Source organism: Apteryx rowi, unplaced genomic scaffold, assembly GCF_003343035.1.
Source record: "Apteryx rowi isolate R43461 unplaced genomic scaffold, aptRow1 scaffold_701, whole genome shotgun sequence".
Taxonomy (NCBI): Eukaryota; Metazoa; Chordata; class Aves; order Apterygiformes; family Apterygidae; genus Apteryx; species Apteryx rowi.
In genome coordinates, this window is record NW_020450985.1 from 227,704 (window position 1) to 239,146 (window position 11,443).

Here is an 11,443-nt window from a genome sequence, read left to right on the forward strand (position 1 = left end):
CCGGCCGCCCGCCTTGGGCATGGCCCAGGCTGAAGCCCGCGTGCGCAGGGCGCGCGCGTCTCAGGTTAGCATCCTGGGAAAGTTGGTGAGGTCTGGGGATAAATTGCCATCAGTTTATCTCATTTAGGAGGTAATCAGAGCCGGGGACGTGCGGAGCAATTGAATCTTAGTTGTTCTGAAGTATCATAAATCAAACGAGCTGTTGCTTTTTTACATGGTCGCATGTTAAAGAGAGCGCGGTGTCAGGCTGCTAGGGAGCATCCGCAAACTCCGGCAAGCGTGGTGTTGGGCTGCTGGGGAACGTCACCGAACCCGCGAGCGTGGCGCGGGGCTGTCAGCGAGCACCCGCAGACCGGCGGCGGCGGCGGCGGCAGGCTGTCGGGGACGTCACGGCCTCGGGGAAGAGCCGCTTCGCCGGCGACGGGGCGGCAGCGGCAGCCCGCTAGGGAGCATCGGCAAAGTCTGCTCGCGATCGCAGCCCGGCGGGAGTGCTCCGGCCGGAGGTGCCCCCATCCCACCTCCGGCTGGCACGGGGCCTCTTCTGTGCCCCAGCCCTCCGGCTTCTGTGTCGGGGCGGGCAGGAGGGCGCCGGGGCCGCCGGGCGCGCGCGGCGGCGGGGAGCACCTTCGCGACGCTCCCTGCGCCAGCATCCCCACGGCTGCCAGAGCTCCGGGGATAATGAACTTCTCATGTGCTTAAAGAGTGATGCAGGGTGCATGGCGAGAAGCTGACAGCCCCTTAATGTGCTTCTCAGTGGCGGCCAAACGACGCGGTTTTGTCTTTGTTTTTTAGTTTTAAAACCCACGGGAAATTGATGGCCAGTAAAGAGTTGTGTTGGGGCGATGCGCGTGATTAATGCCAACTGTCAGGGGCTGTCGGGAGGCCGATCTCGGCAGGCGGGAGCGCGGGGCTGAGCTGCGCTTACCAGATTGCTGGGGATTCCAGCTGCTGTCGCTCAGCTCCCGCCTGCCCCACGCAGCGCGTGTCACCCTGCATCCCTTCCGCCCAGCCTCTTAATTCAGCGCTAACAAGTCGCTCTTGCTCATTAGACCCCACGAGCTCCCCGCTCCGTCCAGACGGGAGGAAAGCAGCCCGTGTCTGGGCATCGCCACCCCAAGTCCTCCCGTCTCTCAGCGCTCCCCGGGGGAGCCCGTCTGCAGCTTCGTGTTACCCTCGGAGAGACCACGCACGCTCATCCCTAACCCCTCTGCTGCCTCTTACTGTGAGCCTCTGCATGCACACAGCAAGCGTGTGCTGGCAGTGCCCTCCCTCCCACTGCCCCGGCGTGAACCCCCACAGTGTGTGCACCCACCTCGTGGACCCCCAGTGCCTCCCGGTCCCCCGCATTGCATGCACACACTGCACCCCGCACTGCATGCACACGCTGCACCCCGTACGGCCTCACCCCGCAGCGTGCACGCACACCTCATGGACCCCCAGTGCCTCCCAGTCCCCTGCACCGCATGCACACACTGCACCCCGCACCGCATGCGCACACTGCACCCCGTACCGCATGCACACACTGCACCCCGTACAGCCTCACCCCGCAGCATGCACACACAACCCTCCTCCCAGTCCCTTGCAGGACCCCGCTGTACATCGCAGCGTGCCCCCCCCGCCGTGTCCCTGAGGAGCGTCTCCCCTCCCGGACGCGCAGGCTCTGCTGCCCTTGCTCTCAGTCTGATCCACGCGTGTGCACGCATGCACACACGCGCGCGCCCCTTCGGTGCCCCGTTGTTCGGTTCAGTTTGCACATCTCCGCCAGCGTCACCGCGCAGAGCCCTCCCGGCCCCTTCCCTCCCGGCTCAGCGCGCCCCGGGGGCCGGGCAGGCGGGACGTGGGCGAGGGGATGCGCTGGCTCGGCTTGGGGCACGCCGGGGTCTCGGCGCGCCGGGTCTCCGCAGCGCTGTTCTTGCCGCGGCTCTCCTGGCGGCTCGTCGCTGCGGAGGGGGCCTGTCCCCGTTGCACTAATACAGGTTAGGAATATTGGGTTTAATGATCTGCAAAATGAGGAGGCAGCGAGCTGACATTTACGGATGGCGCTGCATCCTTCTCTTCCCGGGCGCCTGCTAATTTGTTGATATCCCAAACACCTCGTAATGATGTGGTACGGTGGCAGCTTGCAAACAAGCACCCTGAGGCCGGGGGGCTGCTAGCTGCCCCGCGCCTGGACGCTCTTCGCACGCTCGGCAGCGAGAGAGCGAAGCTGCCCTGGGAGCGCGGGGTCCCTGCGCCCGGGCAGGACCTGCCTGCCCTCCCTGCCTGCCTGCCTGCCTGCCTACCCCCACGCGCACGGAGAGCCCCCCCCTGCCTCCGCCTGCCTCCCCCCGTGTCCACCCCACTCGTGGCGAGAGCGGGAGAAGGGACGGGGCAGGAGAGGGGCAGCGTCAAGGGAGGAACTGGATGGGACTTGGGACCCGGAGCGGAGGTGAAAGAGGAGACTCCTGCCCGGAGAGCAGGTCGTGACGCTGGTGCGAGATCCTGCTCCTCCTTCCCTGGAGCTGCTCTTGCCGGGAGGGATGGGGAGGCATCCCACACCGCGCAGGGGCTGCATCCCTGTTTGCTCCGAGGAGGAGCTGGTTGGGGAGTTCTGCCCCGTGTCTCCTGCGCTGGCCTGGGAAACGGTCCGTGCCTGGGGAGAGCTCCGGCACGTCTCTGCCGCGCAGAGCTCTCTCCTTGTCCAGCCGTTGGGGCAGCGAGCGGTGCCCCGTCTCGTGCGCTGGCGTGGGGGGCTCTGCCCGGTGTCCTGCCCGCTGCGGAGAGGAGCGCAGCCCCACGCCCTGGCTGCTCGGAAAAGCGCCGTGCCATCGTGCCGGGTGAGGACCGTCGCACCGGGTCTCCCACACCGACTGGAGGAAGAGCTGCCACCTCTTCCAGGTCCTCCCTGGAGGAGCTGCTCGGCATCGCCGCTGGCGCGGGAGCGGGGAAGCAGTGCGCCAGCGACCGCGGCTTGTGCTCCGAGGGGGCTGCCCCAACCCTTCGGGTCCCGCCGTGGGTATTGCCTTGGGGTTTCATCCCGCACCCCGGGGAGAAGCGGGCTGTCCGTGAGGAAGGAGCTGGGGAAGCGCCATTTCCTTGACTCCCCGTTAAGGTCCCTGCGGTGGGATCTCCGGGCTGCGCTGTTCTGCGCTGATGCTGTTTGTAATCCGAGGCCCTTCACGGAGCAAGTTGGATCCCCGCACTCAGCTGTGTGCTGAGACTAAGCCGTTTTTAGCCACCCAGAAGCACCACTTCTGCTCGGAGCCGTGCTTCCTCCCACTGGGAGCGGAGAGGAGGACGCTGGCAAGCGCCGGCAGGGCAACTGCTCCTGGGATGCCACTGCTTCCCTTCCTCCCTGTGCTGCTCCTTCTTTCCCAACACCCGCTGCTGCTCCCGCAGGTGACAGGGCCACCGGCCCGTTGGGCATCTCAACGCTGCGTCACCTGTGGGCGGCTGAGCTCTGTCCCAGCCTGACTTCTTGGTGGAGCTTTACCCTCACCCTCCTACTTTCATTTTGCGCTGATTCCTGGCTCTGGATGTGAGTGTCGCCGTTCCCTCGGCTCTCCCCCGGCTCTCTGGTGCTCGTCGCTGGCTCTGAGCAGATGCTCCCTGCCCAGGGCCACCAGCTTCCCCGTCCTGTGGCAGTAGGAGGCTGGGGAAGGGTGAGTCCGTGGGGGCTGATCACCTAGGTGCAGTCGCTGCAGGAGTCCTCCTCCAGCCCACGCAGCTTGGTGACTCGGCCGCTAATCGCGCCTGGGTGCCGCGTGGCCCTGGCCCGTCCTGGCGGCTGTGCAGTGCCCTCGCTAATTTTGCTCTCGTTTGGAGTCCTCATCGCTGGGCAGCGTTGGAGCTGGGTCACGGGGTTAACGCCCATTAGCAGAGCCGGCTCGCGCTGCGCTCTGCTCGGCAACTCTTCGCGGAGCTCAGTCTTTAAAACATCATCAAAAAATCATCAGGAGAGAGAGAGACAAGCGTGTTCGCTTCCACTGCCCACTAATTCTAATGGAGCTGGCCTAATGGACTCCCACCAGCACGTCTGCAGGCGGCCGCGGGGCCGGGGAGCCGGGCCCTGGGTTCTGGCCCCGGGATAGCCCCTGCCTCTGCCCTGGGGCAGCCGGGAAGGGCTCCCCCGCTCCCGTAGGGATGGCCTCCTCCCAGACCTTAGCCCTGTCAAAGCGGAGTTCTTCCGTCCGCCCCAAGCACCCGGGAGATCTCCGGCTATGATCTGTGGATCTCAAGCTGTGATCCTGCAGCTCGCCGCTCTCCTGCCGTAGCCGTGCTCCTCCGGAGCATCCAAAGAGGTCTGGCCTTGCAGTGCTCTCCTGAGTGGCTGCAGGGAGAGAAAGGTGGAGATTTTGCTTGCAAAAGAAGAAAAGCTGCTGTCCTTTGTTGGCTCTTCCCAGGCTCTGCCGAGAGCAACAGGCCCTTTGTTCCGAGTGAAACTGGAATTTGAGAGGCACAAAGGAGGAAAGGGAGTGGGAGTCCTGCAGCTTGCAAAGCCAGAGCTGGGGCTTTGGGTCTGCCTGGGGCCACGACCAGCGCTGAGGGCGGGAGCCCCAGGGCTCGGGGGTGTCCCTGAGCTAGGGCAGCACTCCTGCCGTGTGGGGACAGCCTGCCAGCGTGGGGCTGGAGCCCCGGAAAGCTTGTTGCTTCCCTGTGCTCAGCTGTGGGCAGCCCAGCGGGGGGGGGGGGGCTGCCTGTCCCTGCTCCGTGAGCATCCTGAGCAGAGGGTTAGGAGACACACGGTGCCCCCAGCCCTGTCTGCCTGGGGAGCGTGCTGGCACGGGGAGGCTTGGGCTGAGGTTTCTGCCCGCACGTTCGGGTCTGGATCAGAGCGGGGAGGTGTACTGAGCAAGTGAGGGGGATGAACAGGGTTGGTGGGGACGTGTGAGCCCGTGGCTGGCATCCTCGCGGTGTCCTGGGGGACTGTGCCAGCCTGCTGCTGCTGCTGTTTTGGTGGCAGCAGAACCAGCCTGGCAGTGGGGAGCACCTGAAGAGCATCAGCCAGCACGTTGCCCCCAGGTCCCCGCGGCTGGCCTGGGGAGTGGGCTCTGCAGCACTCTCTGACAGTTAGCAGCCACAGGTGGCTCCAACCAGGGACGGGAGAGAGTTAAGGATAGCAGGGCCCTTTCTGTGAAATTGGGGTGCCCCAGGAGTGGCTTTGTTGATCACTGCTGCAAGTGTGGCCCTGTCCAAGTTCTTGGCACAGCAAATGCTCCCTCAAGTCCCCGGGCACTCACTGGCCCCCAGGAAGAAATGCCACTCTTTCCTTCCTGGCTATTAATGCTTAGCCTCAGGCAACATATGATTGCAGTAATCGATCCTGCAGCTGTCAGCGGCCCGGATCCTCTCGTGGCTTCCTGCGTGGATGCAGCGGTAGAAGGAACTGTCACTAAACAGCTGGAGAGCTCAAGCCCCTGGACTGCAGCTCCCAGTCACAAGCTGGGATGCTGGAAGAGGTGGTGGCAGCTGAATCAGGCTGTTGTGTTCAGCCGCTTGCTTGTGAGTGGCCTGGAGCTGAGCAGGAGCTGGCATGATCCAGCTGAGTGCAGCGGTCATAAGGTCGTGTTGCCTGACTGCCTGCTGCCATCAGTGGTTGGGTGCTCCTTGCCCGTGTCCAGCGTGTGGCAATGCTCGGGAGGAGGCTGGTGCTGTCTGGCCAGGTAGGCAGAGGCTATTAGCCAGGCTATTGTCCGGTTACCTCTTCTCCTCATATCTGAAAGTTATATCAGCTCTGTATTTTCCCATTCTTTTTTTTTGAGCTGGCATCTGGTGTTCTTGGAGCAAGCATGTCTTTAGGGTGGGAGCTGCGTTAGCTGCAGGGAGCTCCCAAGAGGAGGGGTTGCTTGTCCTCTGTCTGGGAGCTGGAGGAAGGGGCAAGGTGTTGGGCAAGCTTGATTTCCCAGTTAGCCAAGTACATCACGGAGAGGGCAAGAGTCCCACAGCATGACTGCCAACACGCTGGAGTCTTGTCCTCCTCCTGGCATCCCAGAACCTCCAGCTCCTAGCGGGAGGAAGGGGATTGCAGATGTCTTTCCCCAGGAGAAGAGTCCCAAGCTGAATATAGGAAGAAATGAGTGAAACAGCTTCCCCTTCCTACCCAGGAAAGACAAGCCAGTTGGCACTTGCACCTGGAGAGCCCTTCACCCTGGAGTCATTTAATCCTCCTGAGCATCTGCTGGGCAACAGCTGGTACCAGGCCTTGCACTCCTGCACCAGCTCATTTCATCAGCGCTGATGATGTCCAAGCCCCTGTGGCTCCTGCTGGGGTCTGTGCAGGACACACCATGGAGTGCTCTCAGCAGTGGCACAGGACAGGCATCTTTCCAACCAGATGTCACTGGAATTTTAAACCCCGACAAAATGCAAGATCCTGAGCCTGCTGGGTGAGAAGTACGGCTCTCTGCACCACGGCACCGTAGCGGGAGCAGCATTTTACCCTCAGATTGTTCTGGAGTAAGCAGCTGTATGTAACGGGGACACTGAGTTGGGTGCTGTGCCTGGTACTTGTTAATGCCGGTGGTGGTACCTCCAAATGAAGCGAGACCCTGGAAGGGGCACCTGCAAGAGGGAGGAAGGGCTACGCTCTCCTGCCGCTTTCCGCGGCTGCACCGTTGTCTTGAGAGGAGTGTTTGTGGACAGAGCTTTGCTCTGGACCTTGCCAGGCTGCCCGGAAGCAGCCGGACTTAGCTGAGCCCTCGGTGGGGCAGAATCGGGACCAGACTGGCAGCCTCTGCTCTCTTTGGTTAGCTCTGCTTTGGGGGTGCAGCAGGCTCCTCCATCACTCTCCCCTTGCTGTGTCCCTCCTCAGTGAGGGACCCCCGTGGCCTGCAGCTCGCCGGGGTGGCAAGTCAGGGTGGAGGAAGGGGCCACCGCGGACCAGGCTGGGTGCCTCAGCCTCCGTGCTGTCTCTGGAGCTGTGCAGTTGACTCCCTGCTTTTAATAGAGAGCTGGGAAGGCACATTATGGAGATGAGGGTGTTATTTGCATAACGCTAATTAGGTAATTACAAATCATTTTGCTATGAGCTGAAGCGTGTGCTGTGACATAACGTTTATTAGTCATTCCATTCAGGCCCCGCTTAGTTAAGTCATTTACTGCACTAACTACTGAAGTTGGCAATAAAAGGTAAATGCTGGTGCCTGGGTGCGACGATGAGACAGGGCACCGCCCCATGCAAAGCTGAGGCCTGCGTGCCCCACATCCGTGCACCCCACGGCATGGGCTGGCAGGGACAGGGCCCTGTCCTGGCAGCCGGGGCTGGGGAGGAATTGCAGCAGTCAGAGCGCTGGCCGGCGATGGAGACCACGTTTTATGTCTTGCTCCTCCACAGGCTCTCGCGGGGGCTCCAGCGCTGGTGCTAGGCAGAGCTGTGGCTGCGGAGCCGCTTGCCTGGCCCTGCCCTCCCAGCCGTCCTGCCCTGCCTGCACCTCCGCTGCCTGTCGCTGTGTCCCGCGTCAGCAGCTCCTGGCTGCCTGGCTTCCAGGCACCCCGTGGCCACCAGCCTCCCAGGCTGGGGGAGCTGGGCATCACCTGCCCAGAAGGGCACTGAGAGAGGAGGCGCATCGGGGCCGAGGATGGCGTCACCCTCGCCTCTTTGTGCCTCCTGCCCTGGTCTCTGCGACTTGGCGCTTCTGCATGGCAAAGCAGTGGTCATGCCCTGTTGCACGGGGTCCGCAGAGCGCCCAGACACTGAGGGCTTCCTGAGCGGGGGGACCTGTCCTGCTGGGCTCTCGGCTGGCACGGCGCCCCGTCTCAACGCGCAGGAGGACCGTGAAGGGCTGCCGTTGAGCCCGTCAAGGACACTCCTTGCAGCTCCTTCCAGCCCAGCTTGCAGGGCTCTATCCCTGTAAAGCCCCTCATCACCAGGCACCGAGTGCTGTGGGCCCGTGGGGCTCTGGTGACGGGCTTGTTAGGGGGCACAAGCTTTGCCGAGGGGCTGGTCCCACTGCCCCAAAGGGCAGCAGCTTTCTCCGGAAGGGGGGACAGTGCAGAGCATGGCTAGCAGGGCAGAGGCAGCTTCTAGGAATCCTGAGCCGCAGCATTCCCAGATTTCCCTGCGCAGACCATTCAGAGAGTGAGGCTGTCTGTTTGTGTGCAGACGGGCTAGCCCACGCTCGGTGGCGTCTGGGCGCGTGGAGCTGCGTGCTGTGCAAGCAGCGGGAAGGGACTGGCTGGCACAGAGCTCCGCTTCCGTGTTGCAGGCACTGCAACTGTCCGCACTGTCCAAGCCTCCTGGGGGCACGATGCTGACCAGTCCTGCCACGGGCCGTCGCAGCCGGAGCCCGCGGGGGTCTGTGGGCTCGCGCATCAGCGTGCATGCACCCCTCCTTCCCTGTCCCATGCTATGGCGCACCTTTCTTTTCCAGAACCAGACGAGCCGTTTGAGTTCATTATCGTATCCCTGACGGGCCAGACATGGCTCTTTGAGGCCTCAACATCAGAGGAGCGAGAGCTTTGGGTCCAGGCCATTGAGAGCCAGATCCTGGCTAGCCTGCAGGGCTGTGAGAGCAGCAAAAATAAGGTAAGAAGCCTTGACTGAGTTCTGCTTTCGCCCTTCTTCTCCAGCATCTGCTTTGCTGCATCCTTCTCTCTCCCACGCTCCCCTCTCTGTCCGGGCTGGACCCTGTCCTGAGTCCTCTGCTCCCAGTGAAGGTTGCATCCTGTCCCTGGGAATGCACCATTCCCTCTCTGGTCTTGCTGTCACCTCTGAATTCCCTGCCTCTCCGCAGGCTGCCTTCAGCCCCGCTGAACCGTCCGCTCCCAGCGAGGGCTGGATCCTGCACTGTCTGCTCCCCTCCTTGTACAGTTCTGCGTTTTGCTCCCTGCCTTCTGGCCCTGCATCCCCTGCTCCTGTCCTGAGCCAGCTCATACCTGTCCGTATCTCTGTTCCCCCCTGGATCCTGTTCTTGGAGTTTCCCTGCACTGGATGCTCCTCCTCCAGCAGCATCTGTTGGGTGCCCAGTGGAGCAAGGTGCTGGCAGCTCCCCCGGGCAGTTCTGCACACGGTGATGGGAGGACACAGGACAGGGTGGCAGCCAGCCTTGAGTAAACGGGGTTGCCGTGCTTCTTGTTTCAGGCTCGGCTGGGCAGCCAGAGCGACGCGCAGGCCATGCAGGCCGTCCGCACTGCGCGGGGGAACAGCTTCTGCGTGGACTGCGACGCGCCGAGTAAGGAGTGCTGCGCTGGGAGATGGGGCTGCCCGCTCGGGAAGAGAAGGGGGAGTCCACCCCAGCGACCCTCCCCTCTCACCCCAGAGGGACCTACCCTGTAGGGCTCTCTTGTCCTCTCCTGGAGGGACCCATTCGTTTGGGACTGGGACGTGCCCTGTGGGACTGACCCGCCTGCCATGCTGCTCCACGGCCCCTTTGCTGGCCAGCCCCGGGTCCTTGCCTCCCTGCGCTTTTGGAGCACTGGGTTTGGAAGGAAGTTGGTGGGCAGGTCCTTGCAAATCTGGGTCTCCTGGGTCATGGGAGGGAACCGGTTGGTGAGTCTGCGCTGGCATTAACCCCACCGCACCGATCTTGCCGCCCTCAGATCCGGACTGGGCCAGCCTGAACCTAGGCTCCCTCATGTGCATTGAGTGCTCGGGGATCCATCGTAACCTGGGCACCCACCTGTCCCGTGTGCGCTCCTTGGACCTGGACGACTGGCCCAGCGAGCTTCTCATGGTCATGACGGCCATCGGCAACGCCCTGGCCAATGCTGTTTGGGAAGGAGCAGTGGAAGGCTACCCCAAGCCCACCCCTGAGAGCAGCCGGTAAGGGACGAGAGGGGCTGCGGAGACGCTTCTCTGGCAACCGCACCAGGAGGCTTGAGGGCATCGTAGGCGGTTGGAAGCAGCAAGCCAAGCAGGGAGGTGGGTGGGAAACCTCCAGGTCCTCCGGTGTCCAGAGGTTCTGCCTGCTGCCAGGGCGTAAGAGGCCTTCTCCTGCTGTCCCGGCGGGGACTTCGGGGCCGGCCGTGGCCATACAGAGGCTGCTGGAGCCGTGGCTGGCTACGAAGCAGAAGGGGTTAACGGAGACAGCTTGGCAGCGTCTGTGGGTCTCGAGGGTGCGTCCCTTTCAGGCCCTTGTCTGTCCCTATCGGAGCGACTCTCCTGTCACTCATCCCAACAAGAGCCCATTCTGCGGCTTATCAACGGATAAGAGCGGGTCAGGGGGCGGCGGGAGTGAGCATGCTCGGCGCGGGGCATTGATGGCCGCTCGCCAGATGCAGATGGATAGAATGGCAGCAGATAGCGGCGGCACGGCGCGCATCGATCCGCCCGGCCCCGCAGCCCCAGGCGGGACGGACGCTGCCGCCGCCTTTGTTTGCGCCGGGCGAGACGGCAGCGGCGATAACGCGCCTCCCGCGGCGCCGGGCTGCCGTGCGCAGCAGCTAACCTTTTCTCGCCGCTGGCCGGGGCCCACGCACAAGCGCAGGACGCAGATGGTCCCCTGGCTGTCAAGTAGCGGGCAGGCAGGAGCGCGTGGAGGGCACCGGCGCGGGGGTGCGTGTCCTTTGCCTGTGACACGTGTGGGACGTGGCTGTTGCGCGCTCAGGGACGTGGGTGCGCGGCGCGCGGGGAGGTGCAAGCGTGCGCAGCGGGACGAGCGCACGGGGTGCGTGTCGGGAGCAGCGTGCCGTGCAGCGCCCCGTGCCGGCCACGCGCGCCCTGCAGCACACGTGTCACCGCCCGTGCGTGCCGCGCGCGGGGTTGTTCGCGCGCGTGCCCCGTCCGTGGGGCCGGGCAGCCTGGCGCGCCCCGCAACGGCGACCGTGTCCCGTCCGGCAGGGAGGAGAAGGAGCGCTGGATCCGGGCCAAGTACGAGCAGAAGCTCTTCCTGGCTCCTCTGCCCCAGTCGGACATCCCGCTGGGGCAGCAGCTGCTGCGGGCGGTGGTGGAGGACGACCTGCGCCTCGTGGTGACGCTCCTGGCCCACGGCACCAAGGAGGAGGTGAACGAGACCTACGGGGACGGGGACGGGCGCACGGCGCTGCACCTCTCCTGCGCCATGGCCAACGTGGTCTTCACGCAGCTGCTCATCTGGGTAAGGCAGGGTCCCGCAGCCCCCCCGGCCCTGCGCCCCGTGCTTCCCCCGCGCAGCGCCTCCCCGCTCCCAGGCCGCGCCAGGCTCTCCTGCCCCTCGTCCTCCTCCGTGGATCCCTGCACGTGCCCCCGGCACGGCCCGTCCCGCCTCGCGTTCCCCTCCTGCGGCCCCGGCCCCGTGCCTGCGCGGCGCCCGGCGGCTGCTGACCGGCTCTTTCCCTCCCGCGCAGTACGGGGTGGACGTGAAGAGCCGGGACGCGCGGGGGCTGACGCCGCTGGCCTACGCCCGGAGGGCCGGCAGCCAGGAGTGCATCGACATCCTGCTGCAGCACGGCTGCCCCAGCGACGGCGCCGGCACCGCGCTGACGCCCAGCCTGCCCCGCCGCAACGCCAACGCCAACAACAACGCCTGCGCCGCGGCGCCCGCCGACC

General features: G+C 64.4%; 1 protein-coding gene across 1 annotated transcript in view; it reads left to right on the top strand.

The window, feature by feature from the left end:
- Positions 1-11,443, top strand: part of LOC112976170 (arf-GAP with GTPase, ANK repeat and PH domain-containing protein 3-like) — an 86,095-nt gene that overhangs the window by 44,757 nt on the left and 29,895 nt on the right. The window contains exons 6-10 of the mRNA XM_026087123.1: positions 8,349-8,503; positions 9,059-9,149; positions 9,517-9,739; positions 10,757-11,012; positions 11,242-11,436. Of these exons, the coding sequence (XP_025942908.1) occupies positions 8,349-8,503; positions 9,059-9,149; positions 9,517-9,739; positions 10,757-11,012; positions 11,242-11,436 (920 nt within the window). The remainder of the gene's footprint in view (positions 1-8,348; positions 8,504-9,058; positions 9,150-9,516; positions 9,740-10,756; positions 11,013-11,241; positions 11,437-11,443) is intronic.